Source organism: Cebus imitator, unplaced genomic scaffold, assembly GCF_001604975.1.
Source record: "Cebus imitator isolate Cc_AM_T3 unplaced genomic scaffold, Cebus_imitator-1.0 Scaffold153, whole genome shotgun sequence".
Classification (NCBI taxonomy): domain Eukaryota; kingdom Metazoa; phylum Chordata; class Mammalia; order Primates; family Cebidae; genus Cebus; species Cebus imitator.
Window position 1 is genome coordinate 4,232,203 of NW_016107468.1, and position 20,513 is coordinate 4,252,715.

Sequence of the window (20,513 nt, forward strand, 5' to 3'; positions counted from 1 at the left end):
TCAGTAGTTTAAAAAATTATCTTGAGGAAATTGGAAAATTATTCAATTTGGAGCAGAGACACTTGAAGAATTTCTCAAATTGGTGAACTGAATTAGGTTAACTGCCTGTTTCTAGGCATCTTGATTTTCATGCTGTTCCTACTATCCTGTTTCATGGCACAGACTTGTGAAAGTTCCTCAAGTCTTTTTACTTCTTTGTTAGTTTATTTCTGGAAGGAATAAGGAAGATTCTTTTCAATCAATCAATCAAGCAAGCAAGCAAGTGATCAGTTTCTTGGGCTCTGAAGTAACTCTGGCTTCAGATCCTGTTTCTTCCATTTTTTGTATGAAGTTGGGCAAAGTACGTATGTCCTATGAGCCTCATTTTCATGATCTATAAAATGATAAGGTTTCTGGAGATTTCATAAGGCAATCAATGAAAGTTAGCACTTGATATCTGCAGAGTTTTAGAATATGTACCTGTTCACAAGTGAGGCCAAGCACTCTAAGGAAGACAGATGACTAGCCGGGAAGATTCTATGGAGAGATCCTCCACTTGTGCCCTGTCTTCTCTGTAACAGCCTCTTCCTGATGCCTGAGCTCTGCAGCACAGGAATATTTTGCAAGAAGAGCAGGGATGTTGGTAGGAGTTGTGGGACACAACGTCCTGCTGGAGGCCAACTGGCCTCTTCGGAGTTAATGACTTAGAACCAGGACGCTGCTGATGTGTGATACAGGGACCTTGAATAGAAAATGTTTTTCCACTACCCTGCATGATTAACAACAAGACTTTCCAATCCACTCCCTGTTTTCTATGTTTAGCACCTTAAGATAGTACCGAAGCAAAAAACTGAAAATGGCCGACACAACTCAGCTATCCTTCCCCTTTCCCTCTGTAGCTTCTGTCATCTTAAAACATCCTTGCCCTCCCCACACTCCCCCTCCTTCCCCCTTCCCATCTGAACTTGATCCAGGGGGTTAATTTAATTAGAATAAACTCAAAGTTTCCAAATTGGTTAATTCCATTATTTTCCCTCCCTCCCTCCCTCCCTCCCTCCCTTCCTTCCTCCCCTCCCACTCCTCTCTCTCTCTCTTTTAAAGAGATGGGTTCTAACTACATTGCTCAGGCTGGAATACAGTGGCTATTCTCAGGCACAGTCATAGCTCACTGCAGCCTGAAACTGCTAGGCTCAAGCAATCCTCCCTCCTCAGCCTCCTGAGTAACTGGGACAACAGGTGCATCCCACTGCATCTTGATTGAAGCTGGTATTCCTGAAGCTTGGTCTCCTTTATAGCAATGTGTTTTGGTCAGGTGCTAGGAGAAGAGAAAATTTCCCTCCTGCAGCTCTGAGCTGGGAATCCTAATTTATTTGGCATCAAAGGTTGTTCCCCTTGATAAGCATATAACCCAGCCTTACAACGACCCACAACCTGTGGAATCCTTAAACTTGTGTTTTCTAACGTCAGTTGTACCTTCAGTTGTTATTTGATTAAGGGGTGACTGATGAGACCTGGGAGGTAATTATGAAAGAATGAGGCATGCTCTTCTTTCTTACAAATCAGTGGGTAACTGAACAGACACTCCATATTCTATACTCAGTAGGATTAAAAAAGGGAATATTGGCCCAGGTCAAGGGAAGTTTGATTTGTCACTTGAGTGATGATGATAGCTTTGTCTAGGTCCTGATTGGCATTTAGGTGACCAATAACTCTTTGGAATATCATTTTTTTCTGTTCTTTCCTTCCTGCCTTCCTTTCTTTCTTCCTCCTCTCCTTCCTCCCTCTTTCCCTTCCCTCTCTCCTTCCCTGTTTCCTTCCTTCTTTTCTTCCTTCCTTTCTTCTCGCCCGCCCACCCGCCCACCCGCCTGCCCGCCTGCCTGCCTGCCATGTTCAGAAGTCAGACTTAAAAGAATGGGAAAAGGTTTCTAGGCCATACCTCTTTTTTCCAAGAAAAAAAAGAAAGCACAGACCACTAACTAAATGTGGCAGATGTCAGCCATGTCCAGAAGCCCAGGCCAGTTCACATAACTCTTGTGGACACTGAGGTTCTGATAATTAGTATAACTAGTTCCGATAACTAAGATCACTAAGTCACTCCCTGCTGCCACTTACACAGAGGAGTGGGACTTGTGCCCAGAATGTATCAAGAGCTCTTATAATTAAATACAAAAATAAATGATCTATTGAAAAATAGGAAAAAGATTTAAATAAATACTTCATAAAAGATCTATGAATGACCTACAGGCACATAAGAAGTTGCCTTCCATAATTTATTATCAGGGAAAATGCAAACTAGAACCAAAATGAGAAACCATTTCCTACTCACTAAATGGCTAAAATGAAAAAGACTGATTTTACTAAGTACTGGTGAAGAGGTAGAAGAGCTGAATTTCTGATGTGTCACTGATGGGAACATAGCAACTCTGGAAACCAGATTAGGAGTTTCTTATGAAGTTAAACATAAAGGTACCATATGTTCTAGCAATTCTACTCACATCACTGCACTCCAGCCTGGATGACAAAGCAGGCTCTGTCTCTAAAAAAACAAATTTAAAATTCCAACCAAAAACACAACTCCAATTCTCTTAAAGACTTCTGAATGGGCTGAGGAATTACCATGGACTTGTAGCCAAAACTCATAGCAGGAAGGAACCTCACTGAGCCAAATGAGAAATTTTCATGGTTTCTTCATGAATAATTTCTCTCTCTCTCTTTCTCCAGAGGAATTTCTGATATATAGTGGCTTACACACAGCTGTGTTTCTCCGACCATAATTGTGGTCTGGCTGGTGAAGACTGAAGGACAGATCATGGTCATGCTTCTATATAAAATGACATTGATCACATTGAGAGTAAAACTGTTATTCATAAGTGGCAGATGATAATAGATAGGGGTTTCTGGACTCAGAAAATGCCAATGAATATGCTTTCATAGGTCTATACTGAGACAAGAGTATTCTAAGATTGGTGATGATATTATGGGTGTGAAGGCACAGGGAAGATATTTTGCTGTGGGCTTCCTGGATCCCCATAAAGAAAATCTTCCTGTGTTTTCTCTGCTGTATAGAGCACAAGTATGTTTTCTCCTCCTAGGAGATTCAAATATCGCCTTTATTTCTTTTTATACAGATGAGTCTGAATGTGCAACGGCAGACACAAACCAAATTCCAGTGTGAATACTCCACATTTTTAGGCAGAAGAACATAAAACAAGGACCACGGTGGTCAGCCTTGTGATCCATCTAGTCAGAGACCAGTCATTTATTTCTTTAGTTCATGAATTCATGGGCTTATTCAGCCAACGTTCATTGTGAAGCTACTGCATGCTCAGTGTTGAAGATACAGAATGTGGTTTGTTTGTTTGTTTTTGAGACACAGTTTCACTTTGTCTCCCTGGCTGGAGTGCAGTGGTGCGTACTCAGCTCACTGCAACCTCTGCTTCCTGGGTTCAAGCAGCTCTCGTGCCTCAGTCTCCCAAGTAGCTATGATTCAGGCACGTGCCACCATCCCCAGCTAATTTTTGTTAAGTAGAGATGGAGCTTCACCATGTTGGCCAGGCTGGTCTTGAACTCCTGACCTCAAGTGATCTGCCTACCTCGGCCTCCCAAAATGCTGGGATTACAGGCATGGGCCACACAGCCTGGCCCAGAATGTGGTTTCTGACTTTTAAGTCTCTCACAGCCCACTAGGTAACACAAATAGAAACAGATAATTGCAACGTAATATGACAATCTAGATAAGCATTCACAATCCTTTGAGAATGTAGACAGGGAGTAATTTACACAACGTAGGGAATTAGGAAAGAATTTGTGCACATAGGCCCCCACCCACAGACACTGACCCACACATGCACACGGAGAGATGCCAAAGTCCAGTTTACGAGAAATCATTTGCCTTCAACATTTCCTCAAACAATCCATGATGAACACAACATCCATGGATTTATTTAAACCAACATAAGGCTGAAAATAAGAAACAAAAGAAATAAGTAAAAGAGAAAAGTTTGCTTCGTGTGTCTCTAGCTCTGGGATAAAAAGGAAGGATAATCGTATATACTTCTTTTATCCTACTAATGCATAAACCATCTTCTGCATATGAAAAAGAAAATAGCATGTTGGTATAATTAATTTGTTTATTCATCTTTTTTTTTTTTTTTGAGACAGAGTCTCATGTCACCCAGCCTGGAGTGCACTGGCGAAGTCTCGGCTCACTGCAACCTTTGCCTCCTGGGTTCAAGTGATTCTCCTGCCTCAGCCTCCCAAGTAGCTGGGTTTACAGGCACCCACCACTACGTCTGGCTAATTTTTGTATTTTTAATAGAGATGGGGTTTCACCATATTGGCCAGGCTGGTCTTGAACTCCTGACCTCACGTGATCCACCTACCTCTACTTCCCAAAGTGCTGGGATTACAGGCGTGAGCCACCGCACCCGGCCATCTAATTTATTAATGTGTATGGATGTATTTATTGATTGCTATTATGCAATTATGTAGATACATTCCCCCCACATCCACAAGATACTCGGATTTGGTTACCTAATTCTTGATTTCCATTCTTCTTTTTTTTTTCTTTGAGATACCTATAACCTACTTGTCCTCCTAGGCAAAAAAGATCAACAAGAAAAAATGTTGCCAGGTATGGTGACTGACGCCTGTAATCCCAGCACTTTGGGAGGCTGAGGTGGGTGGATCACCTGAGGTCGGGAGTTCGAGACCAGCCTGACCAACATGGAGAAACTCCATCTTTACTAAAAATACAAAATTAGCTGGGTGTGGTGGCGCATGCCTGTAATCCCAGCTACTCAAGAGGCTGAAGCAGGAAAATCACTTGAACCTGGGAGGCAGAGGATGCGGTGAGCTGAGATTGCGCCATTGCCCTCTAGTCTGGGCAACGTGTGAAGCTCTGTCAANAAAAAAAAAAAAAAAAAAAAAAAAAAGTGAAAAGAAAAGAGAAGACAAGAAAAAATGTAATTTACAAAATTTCTAATGACATTCTGAAAAATGCAGTTTAATAATACAGTGCTCTGGGCTGATTGTGTAATGAGAAGAGGAGGAAAGTCTTTATTTCTTGCTCTTTGACTGAATCCAAACAAGGCTGGTGTCTAATCCTCTGAGAAGCCTGGGGTGTCAGCCTCTCTGCCCTGCTTTCTCCAAAGGATCTCTGTCCTCCCAGTTGTGGGTGTCTGATGTCTGCCCACTTCAAGCCAATCCAGGCTCAACCCCATTCCTTGGTCTGGGAGCCAGCCTGACCTTAGTCAGTGGGAGGCTTGGATTTAGGAAGGTAAGATAAAACAGTGTCCACAGGCTCAGCATCTGGTGGGCCAGGCTGCTGATCCAGCTCTGATCACATGGCCCAAGGTCGAGGCTGCCCTGATACCCTGATTGTCTCTCTGTTTTCCTGTATCCAAGCCCATCCCTCAATCCTCTGCTTGGTAGCTGTTAGTTTGGTGCCAGCTATTTTCTTGTCAATGTCTTCTCCCAGGTCCCTGTACCCCCAACCTGTGGCCTCCTCTATGGCCTGATGATAGAGCAACCCGGTGTGGATAAGATCCCTCCCTGTGTGTCTCTACCCTCAGCTGGTCTGGCACTCAGCTACCTGTTGCTGGGCCTCTCATCTATTGCTGCTCCTGGAATGTCACCTTTCACCTGCTCACCTGGGCTGCTTCCATCACCTCCTATTGGCTTTGCCCCAACCCAAGTGCCTGCTATCATGCCCTCCTACCTCCACAGTACCCTGTGGACACCATCCCCTGAACCACACCCAGCCCCACCTTCACCGACTAGGCCACCTTTAGTCTATCTCGTATTCCTATTGTTGGATCTCCCATGAAAAACAGGGCCAGGCGCAGTGGCTCAGACCTGTAATCCCAGCACTCTGGGAGGCCAAGGTGGGCAGATCGTTTGAGGTTAGGAGTTTGAGATCAGCCTGGCCCACATGGTATAACTCTGTCTCTATCAAAAATACAAAAATTAGCTGGGCATGGTGGTACACACTTGTAATCCCAGCTATTTGGGAGGCTGAGGCAGGAGAATTGCTTGAGTCCAGGAGGCAGAAGTTGCAGTGAGCCAAGATCACGCCACTGCACTACAGCCTGGCAACAGAGCCAGACTCCAAACAACAAGAAAACCAAAACAAAAAATGAAACAAGCAACCAACCCAGTCCTTTGCAAGGCTTTCTTCATTTGGTCTAGGGCAGTATTTGCTAAAGTGTGGTGTCCATACTCCCGATGCAATCAGGGGGTCAATGGATGGGTACATTTTATAAAAAAGCTAATCACTTAATGTACATTATGAGGAAATATAGCTTTCAAAACAAACCAGCGAAAAAGGCAGCTGCCCACTCTGGTTCAGAACTCAAACTCAGACTTCCTGGTTCAAAGCCTGGCTCTTCCACTTATCAGCTTTGAGACCTCAGCAAGCAACTAAACGTCTCTATGCCTCAATTCCCTCATTTGTTAAATGGGCGTGATAATAATAGTACCTACCTTATAGAATTCTTGGGAGGACAAAAGTAAGTTAATGCATGTGAAGCCTTCAATAAGTTAAAACAAAGCATGATGCATAGTAGGCATCTAATGAAATTTGCTTCATTACTTTGTGAATATATAGATAATTGAAAAGATGAGTGAATTTTCTTAAATTAAAAAATGGGTATATACCCAGTAATGGGATTGCTGGGTCAAATGGAATTTCTATTTCTAGATCCTTGAGAAATCGCCACACTATCTTCCACAATGGTTGAACCAATTTGCACACATATGTTCATTGCAGCACTGTGTACAATAGCAAAGACCTGGAACCAACCCAAATGCCCATCAATGATAGACTGGACAGGGAAAATGTGGTACATATACAGCATGGAATACTATGTAGCCATAAAAAATGATAAGTTCGTGTCCTTTGTAGGGACTTGGATGAATCTGGAAACCATCATTGTCAGCAAACTGACACAAGAACAGAAAGCCAAGCACCGTATGTTCTCACCCATAGGTGGGTGTTGAACAACGAGAACACGTGGACTCAGGGAGAGGAGCATCACACACTGGGGGCAGTTGCGGGGGGTAGGGGAGAGACTGTGGGGGGTGGGGAAGGAGGGGAGGGTAGGGAGGGATAAAATGGGGAGAAATGCTAGATACAGTATGCACCTAAAGTAAAATAAATAAATTTTTTAAAAATGGGGCGGGGCATGATGGCTTATGCCTGTAATCCCAGCACTTTGGGAGGCCGAGGCCAGGAGTTTGAGACCAGCCTGACCAACATGGTGAGACCCCATCTCAAAAAAAAAAAGAAAGAAAATAGATGATAATACCATTGGTACTTAGCCATTAAGAGATTGATAAATCTATCCATTAGGGAAGGCTAAGCTGCTGCAACGAACAGATTGCCCCAATTCAGTAGCTCAATGTACAAGAAGTTTATTATTTTCTTAACAGTATAGTATAAGTGTTTCTGGTTAGCAAGTGGCTTTCCTCCATGTGGTGTCTCATGGCCCCAGGATCCCTTTGTCTTGTCATCATCACCTGTATGCTCAAGGCTGGGTTTCAACTTTCAGGTTGTAGCACACAGAAAAGGGGAAAAGAAGAACATGAAAGAGGCCTAGAGATGTCTAAAAGCTCCTAGCCCAGACAGCTCACATTTGACTATAACTTAGTTATACGTTCACTCCTAACAGCAAGGGAGACTGGGAAAAGAAGTCTAGCATATCCCAGGCTTTGATGCAAAAGTAGCTGACTCAATGTAAATGACTGAAGTTTGGGAAAACCTGGTTTCAAAGTTGGTGGCAGGATTCTTCTGAGGGCCAGGGCCAAGGAGTATAGGAATTCGCTCAAGGTAGTGACACAAATATTAAAGGAAAAATAGTAGAGAAAGTTACAGAATATAGCCTCAAATCCTTTTAGAAGACCTAAGAGTTTGTTCATAGTTTCAGTAGAAGTTTCAGCTGAAGGCAGCCTAAATCCCCTTTACATTTAATTAATAAGTAAAGCAAATTGCTAAAGTATGTAAAAGAATTTACCTAACTTGTTTACTCATGTAGTCTTAAAACTAACCTTTAAGCCAGATCGCCCTCTCAAGAAGTTGACCAGAGGTATTATCCTCTAATAATGTTTGCTTTAAGTATCAAAACCTATGCTTTAATCTTCACTCCAGTAGTGTTAACTCAAGCCTCTGTCAATTAAACTTTACTAAATAAATGCAAATTTCTCTAGCTAGTAAATCCCAGTGGTTGCAACTGTTTACAGCACTCTCCAAAATGCCTATAAGCAGCCACAAGCCCTCAAAACATAATATCTGTGTGTCAGTGTACTTTATTCATCCATCACTAAGTCAAAGTCTGCAAGACAGACTCCCACAAGCAGTGACCCCAACAGTGGCGTCCAATGTGTGGCGACCCTTACAGAGGAGCAAGAGAGCAGGAAAGGCTTCCCCATGACAGGGAAGGGCCAATGAATTTTAGACCCACTGATACTTAATACTGAGTTGTACTTTTCCCCATCCTTCATTGTAATTCCCATGATACACTTGCTCTTACATAAAATCTATTAACATAGAACTCGCTTGGAGGTGCCTGGGGCAGGAAAAATGGAATTTGACAGAATAATCCCCACCCAAAAGATGTCATTACTATTATACCCAAGAACATATGAATATACAGTATTAGCTTACATGGCAAAAGGGACTTTGCAGATGGGATTAAAACTAAAGACCATGAGATGGGAGATTATCCTAGATTATCTAATCACATGAACCCTCGGCAGGTGGAGAATCTTTTACATGGCAGCTTGAGAAAATTACAGCCTGACATTGTTTGCTTTGACGATGGAGAAAGGGATCATGAGCCAAGTAAAGTGAGAAGCTTACAGGGGTCAGAAAAGGGAAGAAACAGATTCTTCCCTGGGGCTTCTAGAAAGGAGTGCCCCTGACAACACCTTGACCCTAGCCCAATGCCATCTGTGTTGGATTTCTGACTTCCCCATAACTGTCAAATAACACATTTATGCTGTTTTAAACCACTGAGTTGGTGGCAATTTTTCACAGGAACTATAGAAAATTAATATAGAACCTATGTCCCTGGTTGAGAAGAAATGTTAATGACAACTGGGCATGGTGGCTCACATCTATAATCTCAGTGCTTTTGAAGGCCCAGCCTGGAGAATTACTTGAGGACAAGTGTTTCAGCCCAGCCTGGGCAACACAGCAAGACCCCATCTCTACAAAATAAATAAATAATTAGCTGGGCATGGTGGCACATGCCTGTAGTCCCAGCTACTCAGGAGGCTGAGGCAGGAGGATTGCTTGAGTCCAGAAGGTCAAGGCTACATGAGCTATGATCACATCACTGCACTCTAACGTGGGTGACAGAGGGAGGCCCTATCTCAAAAAAATATTAATGAAGGGAGATGAAGACATGAACAGATGTTGGCCAGGCAACCAAAAGTTCTATGGAGCACAGCGTGGCATGCACAGTTAGGTGGTTTCCAATCTAGATGAGCTCTGTGAAGAACCCAGAGACTCTGACCCTTGAAAGTACTTGGAGAGGGCACTGGACTTCCTGTAGCAGCTGAGATGGAGGATATTAAATGGAAGGGTAGCCCATGAGCCCAGGGAACGTGGGGATGATTCATTTACACGATCTTGGCCATGAAATAAGTTAAAGATGGCCAAGATAAAATCCCACAAACTGTGCATCCCAGAAATTCTACCTGCGTCATGAGAATTCCAGTAACATTGCTTATTTCCAAAGTCCTTGCAGAAGGCTTTAGGCTGTTCTGAGTGAACTGTCAAAATTATGCTTCCCTGGATGTTTTCTCCAAACAAGTTGTCCCATTCAGCAAAAACAACTCAAGAAGCTGTAGTTTCAGAGGCTACCTCCAGGGGCTTCATGGAACCACCTAGAATAGCTGGCCTTGAGCCCAAGTCACTACCCATTATAAAGAGGTGGTTCTTTCCTATCAACTAGCAAATACAGAATGAGAAAGGTATTGAGGGTAAACAAATATGCATTTATTACAACTTTGGTGTGTAGGTGATTTGATATCCAGTTGTGGACAAAGGAAGTAAAATGGAGCAGGGACCTCCTTTTTTAGAGGCCTGTGCTGTCACCCCAGAAACCTAGACTCCACCCAGAAACGTTTTTAGAAATCCAGACCCTGCTTGGACTCCACCAAATGAATCCACTGACAAGCAGATTTCAGATAAGAGGAAACTGAAGACTAAACTCTCTAACCACCATTCTTTTTTCTAAATTTATTCCTGAGGAGCCTGAAGAAGGTCATGTCCATGAACCAGAGCTAACATTTTTTTAGCTGATCCCAAATTTTTAGACATAGCTTGCCTTCTGAACCAATCACAAATCAAAAAGTCTTTGAATCTGCCTATGACCTGTAAGCCCTCACTTCAAGGTATTTCACTCTCTTAGGCCAAAAGCAATGTGTAAGTTCCATGTACTGATGAACGATTTTGCCTGCAGCTTCTGCTTTCCCGAAATTTATCCTTGCCTTTATTTTATTTTTGGAGACATAGTTTTGCTTTTGTTGCCCAGGCTAGAGTGCAATGATGTGACCTGGGCTCACTGCAACCTCCACCTCCTGGCTTCAAGTGATTCTCCTGGTCAGCCTCCTGAGCAGCTGGGATTACAGGCACCCGTCACCACACCTGATTGATTTCTTTCTTTTTTTTTTTAAGTAGTGATGGGGTTTCACCACATTGTCCAGCCTGGTCTTGAACTCCTGACCACAAGTGATCCGCCTGTCTGGGCCTCCCAAAGTGCTGGGATTACAGGAGTGGGCTACCGCACCCAGCCAACCCATGTCTTTGAAAACCCTTACCTGCGAGCCATCAGGGGAGGTCTGGTCTTATGAGCTGCCCTGATTCTCCCTGCTGTGAAATAAATGACATCCCTTCTACTACTGCAAAATCCTCTGTGCGGATGTCTGGACCTTACTGCATTGGGTGAGCAGACTCCAATTTGGTTTTATAACAGAAACTGTATCTAGAACACCCATAAGCAGAGTTCTAGATCTTCAAAAAGAGGATGGAATCAGTGGCTAAACAAATAAATTCCTCTAGCTTGTGACCCTGAACATTCATATTTACTCTTGTTAACTGAGAGCAGGACCTGCCAGGCAGGATCAGAATTGCGTGGGGACTGAGAGTGGTCACAGGGTGTGGCTGAATAGGGAGGGTCCTCGAGGTTTGGGCCCTGGTTGTCCCCTGCCTTTCCCAGCTGTCCCACTGAGGCCCAGGTCCTGCTGAGCAGGGTCAGCACAACACAGCATCTGTGTGGCCTGTGACAGGGACAGCTCAGTCTGTCGGCCTCTCCTCCACACGCTCACCCCCAAGCAAGCACTGATCCTATTAAGGTTTTATTCATAGCAAGAACAGGAAATGAAGAGGCGGTGAAAAGTCAGTGAAAAGTCGCCTCCTGTGTTGCACCTTTTTTTTTCCCACTTGGAATCATTAAAGACAGGCAGTCTTTGGTTCTACAAACCTTTCATACATTTAGAAAAAAGGCATACATGGAGTAAAATAGAAGTTTGCCCCTGAGAAGGACTGGAGTGAGACTCATTCACATTTCAGATCTTTTCTTTTCTTTTTTGAGATTGAGCCTCACTCTGCTCTGTCACCCAGGCTGGAGTACAGTGACAAGATCTTGGCTCACTGCAGCCCACACCTCCCCGATTCAAGCAATTCTCCTGCCTCAGCCTCCTGAGTAGCTGGGATTACAGGTGACTGCCACCACACCTGGCTAATTTTTATATTTTTAGTAAAGACCAGGTTTCACCATGTTGGCCAGGCTGGTCACAAACTCCTAACCTCAGGTCATCTGCCTGCCTCCCAAAGTGCTGGGATTACAGGTGTGAGCCACCATGCCTGGCCTCAGATCTTTTCCAGGCCTAGGCATTGCCAGGCGGGTGGGCCTTGGGAGGAGAGTGTGGGATGCTAGATGAAAATAAAGATGGCGCCTGGGAGCAGGGAGGAGCAAGCCCCAGGGCAGCCACTTGGACTGGATCCCCTGAAGTTCGATGACTCTGTGGACAATAGGACAGGCACAGAAGATCCTTTCCTTCATGGGTAGGCCACATTGTTTCTACTGGCTACAATTTAACAACTTTCACATTATTATTTCTTTAATATTTGTCTTTCCTAATAGACAATAAGCCCCATGGGGGCCTGAAACATGTACCCACCAGGCCCTGCACAGGACAAGAGAACAGCACATTGTCAGCCCTCAGTAAGAGTTCATCTGATGAATAGGCACTTAGATTTTAGATACATTTGTAGATGATTTGGAGATAAACAGCTGCACATGTTAGGAGCTCTTTGATAGGGCTCTGCAGAGGCCTGGGATACTAAACTGGGCCTTAAAAGGGTCTGGGTTTTTTGGTTTTTCTTGAGACAGAGTCTCATTCTGTTGCCTAGGTTGGTGTAGTGGCACGATCTGAGCTTACTGCAACCTCCGCCTCCTGGGTTCAAGCAATTCTCTGCCTCAGCCTCCCAAGTAGCTGGGACTACAGGCACGCACCACTATGCCCAGCTAATTTTTGTATTTTTATAGAGACAGGGTTTCTCCATGATCTCCAGGATGGTCTTGAACTTCTGACCTTGTGATCTGCCCGCCTTGGCCTCCAAAAGTTCTGGGATTACAGGTGTCAGCCACTGTGCCTGGTCAAGGCTCTGGGTTTTAAAGGGAATCCAGCAGTAGAAAGGATGTATTTTAATGAAAATACAACCCTAGGGCTGCTATGCAACTTGGCTAGTAGGCTTCAATTGCTTTTTCATGGTGGATCTTATCAGGAAAAGATGTGAAGCATGCACACTCACTACATGTATGTTTATTTAAAAATTATTTACATGCATGACTACTTGTATTAGTTGCACATACTAGAAGACAGAAGTTCTAATACTTTCTTCCTGTATCCCAATGGATTGTCCTGTATCCATACTTTTTTTTTTTTGGAGACAGTCTTGCTCTGTTGCCCAGGAGTGCAGTAGTGCAATGTCGGCTCACTGCAACCTTTGCCTCCCTAAGTTCAAGTGATGCTCCTGCTTCAGCATCCTGAGTAACTGAGACTACGGTCATGCACCACCACATCCTGCTCATTTTTTTGTATGTTTTCAGTCGAGATGTGGTTTCACCACGTTAGCCAGGGTGGTCTTGAACTTCTCACCTCAAGCGATCTGCCCACCTAGGTCTCCCAAAGTGCTGGGATTACAGGTGAGCCACTACTCCTGGCCTTGTACCTACACTTTGCAAGCCACTCGTGCTGCCTTGATGACATCTTGATCAGAGAAAGTGGCCTGGGGTGTAGGGGGTATGGCCTAAGTCTCAAAGACAGGTGGATTTTGATGCTTGTTTTCACCAACTACTGGCCTTTTTCAGTTGTAGTAACCTTTTTTTTTTTCTTTTTTAGAGTGAGTGTCTCACTCTGCTGCCCTGGTTGGAGTGCAGTGGTGCGATCATAGCTCACTACAGCCTTGAACTCTTGGTCTCAAGTGATCCTTCCGTCTCAGGCTTCAAGCAGTTAGACTACAGGAGTCTGTCACTGTGCCCAGCTAATTTTTTTATTTTTATTTTTGCAGAGATGGGGTCTTGCTATATTGCTCAATCTGGTCTTTTTTTTTTTTTTTTTTTTTCTTTTTTTGAGGCAGAGTCTTGCTGTGTCTCCCAGGCTGGAGTGCAGGGGCGAGTTCTTGGCTCACCTCTGCTTCCTGGGTTCAAGCAATTCTCCTGCCTCAGCCTCCTGTGTAGCTGGGACTACAGGTGTGCATCACCATGCCTGGCTAATTTTTTGTATTTTTAGTATACAGACAGGGTTTCTCCATGGTGGTCAGGCTGGTCTTGAACTCCTGACCTCAAGTGATCTGCCTACATTGGCCTCCCAAAGTGCTAGGATTACAGGCATTAGCCACCATGTTCAGCCTCATACTGGTCTTGAATTTCCACCCTGAAGAGATTCTCCCACCTCAGCCTCCCAAAGTGCACAGACTACAGGCATGAACCACTATGCCTGGGCAACTGTAGGGACTTTAATAGCAACAATGACTATTAGGTTGGTGCAACAGTAATTGTGGTTTTTGCCATTAAAAGTGTTGACAAAAACCGCAATTACTATTGCACCAACATAATAATACTTACCGAGTGCAGAGATAATAAAATTCTAACAGACAATGACCAGGCCATATGTGACAATAGAACTCTGACCGGAAGACCAGGTACGGTGGCTCACGCTTGTATTCCCAGCATTTTGGGAGGCTGAGGTGGGTGGATTGCTTGCGTTCAGGACTTCGAGGCCACTCTAGGCAACATGGCAAAACTTATCTCTACTAAGAATACAAAAATTAGCTGGTCATAGTGGTGTGTACTCGTGGTCCCAGCTACTCAGGAGGCTGAGGTGGGAGATCCCTTTAGCCCAGGAGGTTGAGGCTGCAGTCATCCGAGATTGTGCCACTGCACTCCAGCCTGGGCAACAGAGTAAGGCCCCATCTTAAAAAAANAAAAAAAAAAAAAAAAAGAAAAGAAAAGAAAACTACCTGTTGGATACTATGCTCAGTAGTACCTGGGTGACAGAATTCATACCCCAAACCACAGTATCACACAATATACTCATGTAACAAACCTGCACATGTACCCTCTGTATCTGAAATAAAAGTTGAAATTATAACAACAAAAACTCCAGTATCTTTTGCAATGCTCAGGGTTTTATGAGAGTGAAAGCTTTGCCTCTCCGATTCTAGCAAGAATAAATGGGTTGGCGAAATCTCTGCAGAGAGATGAGTCCCTGATTTTCCTCGGCAAAACTCCAAGTATTTTAACTTCTGTAATGAACTCGGATGAGATGTGATAAAATTTTAACAGGCAGACAAAAGGGACAGGGACAGAGTCAGGTCAAAGGTATATGTTATTTGAACCACGCTTGAGTGAAAAATGTATTGGAAATAAAAAATCTTTGGGGACCTAAGTACTGAAAATATCATCCATCTCTTTCCTTTCAGTTTGCTCAACCAACCAACCAAAGAAACTCTTTCGATAAAACTTTTGTAGTTTAACTGAGTTTTATGACTGGGAAAGATTTTGAGTGCTATCCAAGGTAAATTTCTTCTTTTAAAGTCAAGAACAGATTTATTCTTTGGTGACCGAAATGGGACTAGTACCCAGACCTTACGGTGAGCAGACCACACAGCCACTGAAGTGTAGTTTTGTTAGTTTCAGAAGCAGCTGGTATATAATAAACATTTAGCTGGTTATGTTTTTGCATATATAACACGCACTAGGTAGATCCTTAAAGTTTTAGTGTTATCGACTATGTTGAGAATCATGAAACTTACAGGCCTTTTCCCCAGAAAAATGTCTACGTAACATGCAGATGCATTTTGCATCTGATTGTGAGCTATTCATAAACCCCTGAAGTCTAGCTCGGGTGTGTCTGAGGAGAAGAGCTGGCTAGGGATACGGAGCAGTGTTTTTGAGTAGAAGGACCTGGTAAAGTGAGACATGCCAACTGGAAATGGCCACAGGCCTTGAGGTGATGTGGTTTTCTCTGGCTACACTTGCTCTTGCCTTTGCCCTTGGCTTGAGAAGGAGGAAGGTGAGATTGATTCAGAGTTGGGGATTGCTAAGCTGGGGCAGTGGGAAAACATATGTGCGTGCATGATCCTTAATAGCAGGTACTATTAGGAATATGTTTGAAATAAATGAGTAACCATGAACTCCAGGAAGAGGAGGGAAGGAACTCCAGAGAGGATTGAGAGGCATGGGTACCTGGGAAGACGAGAGAAGTTGCTGGCAGCTGGAGAATATGGTTGGAGTTGAGAATGGGAGAGGTAAAAAGCTAGGGAGCAGTAACAACAGGCAGGGATTTTAGTGCAGGATTGCAGGCGTGGGATGCTCCTCTGTGAATGCAGGGCTCAGTGTGTCACTCATTGAGTCTAGAGTGTCCAGTGTCATTTGAACACAGAAGTTACCCAGAACGCGTGCAGGAGCCGAGAGGAGGCACCTGGAGAATGCATGATAAAGGTAAAGGTTAATTTGGATCAGGGATCCCTCTGGCTTTAGAGAAAGCACAGAAATCTCTCTGAAGTTGAAATTTGCCTGGAAACTTCTGGATGGCTCTGAGGCTGTTTCCTCTACTTTGTTTCCTGTCTCCCACTCCGAAATACACACATGCTTGCCAGTCAGCCTCAAGCATGTACTTAGAGTCATTTACTGCTGCCCTGGCACCCTAGCCCAATGTCTCAGCCTCTGGCTTCAGTCCTGCAGCTGAGTGAATGTTCAAAAATTATTTTTGCAGACGCTTCCATTGATTGTGCTAGCTCCATCTGTAGTGTGGTTATAATAACAACCAACTCAACTGGATAGTCCATGAGATGCTCGGTAACCCAAGTTTCTTCCCACTCAGCCTCCCTCTTGCCCAACGTGTGTGGCTAAAAATCATCCCTGGTGCCTTTTTCATTTAACTGTTTTGTATCCACTTTAAGGTAGATTATAAAGCATGCGCCCTGAGGATCCGAATGCACCCAGGCACAGTATTCCAAGAGAATGAAATAAAAAGACTATGTTCTTTTTTTTTTTTTCCATGTACATTTCTATGTTAAAATCCAAAACTTAAAATAATACATAAGCAAAAACAAAACAACAAACTAAACCCCAGAAAACACAAAATAAAACAAAACTGCTAAAACAAAAATGAAAACTTTAATGAGATCAAAATGATGAGGGGAAAACCAGATCCACTTAGCTTTGCTGCCCGATTTTTATTAGTCGGAGGCCTGATTTCTATTTTAGACCCAAGGTATTAAATGGATCAACCAGGGGGGTTTGAATGCCAGCATTTTGAGTTCCTTGGTGTTGGGAAGAGGAAGAGGTCGTGGAAAAGCAGTAGGCAAATCAATCTGCTTCTTATAATGAAATCTGAACAGAGCTGCGTATGGGCCTAGAAACGATGACTGGGAAGGTTAGAATTCTCGCACGCGGAGAACCCCCAAGCCGGCTCAGCCCGGCCTGGCTCCGAAAGTCACGGAATCCGAGTCTCCAGGCCAGATTTTCCCTCTAGCCATTCCTGGCCACGCAGCACCGAGCAGCCAGCACACAGAAAGGGATGTCTTCATCGCCAACCGGGGAGGAACGAACCCGCCCGCTGGGGAGTGCTGAGAACTACCGGGTCCCTCCAGCGCCGGCCGCAGCCAGCATGCCCTGATTGCCCCCATCCTGCGCGGTCCCCACTCTCCAGGCACCCCGCCCTGCCCGGGTGCGCGCGCAGGAGCCAGGGAGCCGGGATCTGTGCGCTCGGTAGCCTGCGGGCGGCGGCCGACAGCCTCCCTTGCGGGGACAGGGCGGCCAGGGGCGGCGGGGGAGGAGCTGGCGCCACCACTGTTCCCCTCGGGCCGCGCCCCGCCCTCCGCTGCCACCTGCGCTCCCCCTCCGGGCTCCCCAGCTCTGGCGGTGTGGCTCTGAGTGCCGCAGCGGCGGTGTCACCGCATCCGCCAATTGGGAGACTCGGCGTCCGGTTCCCGGGGGCGCGGGACCAGCGGAGCGGCCCGATCTGGCCGGCGGAGGGTGATCGCGAGCGCGACCCTCCCCGCCGCGCTCCCCGCGACGTTTAGGGAGGGGTGGAGAACTGCTGTGACTTTTGAGGTCTGACTACCCCCGGCTAGCCTCGCGCCGCGCCAGCTCCAACACAGGCCAGGGTGCGCTGCAGGCCCGGGAGGCTCTCCGCGCGCAGCGGGGGCTCGGAACGTGTCCGGGAGCCAGCGGCGCTGTGCGCGCTGGTGAGTTTGCCGGCGGGGCTGGGTGGACCCCGCGCGGGGGGCGGAGAGGACGTCGTGCTCGGCCTCGCGCCCGCCCCCTAGTGCTGTCCCCACTTTGAGAGTAATTGAGACTTGAGCGTGACTGCGGAGCCTCGAGGACGCTGGCGCTCCGCGCGGGCTACCCCTATGCCCGGCGCGATGGAGCGGGTCGGTGAGCAGAACAAAGGCGCCCACCCAGGGGAGCGGGTCCTCGGCTGAAGAGCGCGTGTGGCGCGTCGGGACGGCCGCCTGCGGGCGAGGGTGAAGGCTGTGCGGCCCCAGGCGCGGCCGTGGGTGGGTGGCGGTCCTGAGCCCGGCACCTGCGCGCAGCTCCCGCTGCGCCTCCCGGGCCGCCGTGCCTGCCGGCCCCGGAGTCAGCGGCGCTGAGCGCGGCTAGAAGTCCAGAGGCGAACCCTTTGCTGGTGCAGAGCAGAGACCCCCAAGTTCCCGGCCTTTCAGTGAGACTCCTGGAAGGGGCTGCACGCCGTGGACTGGGCGGGCGTCTTGGGGAGCAATTCTGCAGAGCGGGGACTTCCACGTGAGCGGTTCCACGCTCCCCACTACTGTCCCGTCCTCCCAGCCATCTCTGCCGCCCAAGCATCCTTGCGGTGGGGCGCGCAGGGGCTGGGATCCCCGCCGGCCTCTGGTGAGTGAGGCTCGCTCGGCCCCTGGCTGCCCCGCGCGTCGCCGGAGCCCGAGGGGGCGCAGGTCCGGGGCGAGGGCCGGCCGGGCTGTTTGATGGCTTCACTGAGAAGAGTCAAAGTGCTGCTGGTGTTGAACCTGATCGCGGTAGCCGGCTTCGTGCTCTTCCTGGCCAAGTGCCGGCCCATCGCGGTGCGCGGCGGAGACGCCTTCCACGAGATCCGGCCGCGAGCCGAGGTGGCCAACCTCAGCGCGCACAGCGCCAGCCCCATCCAGGATGCGGTCCTGAAGCGCCTCTCGCTGCTGGAGGACATCGTGTACCGGCAGCTGAATGGTAAGGGCGCGGGGTGGCCGGGCACAGGGTGAGCCCCGGGGTCCCTGCGCGCTGCGCCTAGTGGAGACGATACCTCCTGGCTCCCGCGCGCTCCCTCTTACCCTTCCTGCCCCGTCTCGGGCAGATGGCTGGGGCTGCTGGGAAGAACAACTGCCTGGTTCTTTTCAGTGCCCCACCTGCAAGTTTGGTTTTATCCTGGAGATGTGGCAGTACAGTTAGTTGGCTCCCTGTCCCGGTGTGTGGACGGGAAATCATTCCCTGGCAACTCCAGCATGAGCGCAGAAACTAGTGGAGCGGCCAAATGGGACTGGAGGCGCGCGGGCAGACGTGCAGGAGGAAACAGTCTTAGAGCCCAGCGTTTGGTGGGAGACCAGTAGGGTGCCGGGAGATTGGCGGGCTTAGATGTCTGCAGACAAAGTCAAGGCCCCAGGTCGGGGAACTAATGCACTTCCGTAGTATATTGGATGAATATGTCATCTCTCTATGAGGGGAGCTGTTCAGCTAAGAATGAGGACTCCTCCCTTCCCGCCGCTGCCAGGGTTTCTCCTTGAGGGCTGCGGAGGGGCGATTGTTAAACTTCAAGGTGGGCCTGAGAAGCAGGTGTTTCCAGAATGTAGCAAAGCGAGATGTGGTATCCCATTAGTGACATTCTCAGAATCGGTCCCATCTAAAATATTCTCTTCGGTACTTCTGGAGAAGAGGGAGACTTTTTACATGCCTTGGTCACACCTGGGCCAGGTCATTGGACACTCGCTGTTCCCAACATCGGAGTATTATCTATGTGAGTGCAGGCAGGTTTCCAGGACTCCATGGGGTTATCCAAGGCAGATACATACTTAGACTGCCTGCTCTCTTTCTGAGCTTCTAACTCATGTTCTCAAACGAACTGCAGATAATCAACGAAGATCGTGATAATAACAACTGAAGGAATTCTTGCTGTGTGCCAGATGCGTGCAGAGACATTACAAGTGCATTGTTTCACTGTATGATCACATCTGTCCAGTGAAGCTCCACCCCATCCCCAGATGGGAAATGAGAAACTAAGCGAGGGGAGGTTAACTCAGTTGCCCTGTGTTAAATAAGATATAGCTGCACCCCAAACCACTGTAATAGGAATAATAATGGAGTGTGAAGTCAAAACCTTGTGTCTGGTTGACCACAGAGCCTGTGCTCTTGACCACATAGGCACACACTTCTATCCATGGTTTTCACCTAAGTAAAAGAAGTGTTAGGTTTGTTGAAAACAGAAATATGTGGAATTGCAAATACAGCCACATACCTGCTCACATGGGAGGATCAGGACCAACTGTCTTCGCTGTGGTGGCAGGGGGCAGGGAGGAGGAGGATGACAGGTGGTTCTCTTCCTGCTCACCAGTGGTCCCCGCTGGGTAACTTTCCTGGAGGGGTGGGATGGAGAGGGAGGGGTGGTCAGATATCTGGGCAGGTGAAAGGATACTGCAGTCTTCCTGATACCATTTGACAGGTATCCAGGGATGTCTTGAACTTGCAGAGTATGTGGCCTGGCTGTCAGGGTAGTCACTTAGAAGCTCTTCCCTCAGGTGTCTGAAATATGGCACAGAATGCAACGAAAACCCATAGTTCATTTCTGGAGGAATCAGAAACTTACGGGGTAGGCTTATAATTCGGGATAGATTCCTGCCTATACCCATAGGAACTTGAAGGATAACCTGGTTTCCCTTACTCATCAGGCTTTTCTCAGGTACACAGGTTATTTTAGTATCAGTTTGTTTTATGTTTTTTTTTTTTTTTTTTTTT

General features: G+C 46.7%; 1 protein-coding gene across 1 annotated transcript in view; it reads left to right on the top strand.

The window, feature by feature from the left end:
• Nucleotides 1-16,658: 16,658 nt before the first annotated feature.
• GALNT17 (polypeptide N-acetylgalactosaminyltransferase 17) overlaps nt 16,659-20,513 on the top strand; it is a 273,645-nt gene continuing 269,790 nt past the window's right edge. The window contains exon 1 of the mRNA XM_017543329.2: nt 16,659-18,737. Within this exon, the coding sequence (XP_017398818.1) occupies nt 18,500-18,737 (238 nt within the window). The 5' untranslated portion in view covers nt 16,659-18,499. The remainder of the gene's footprint in view (nt 18,738-20,513) is intronic.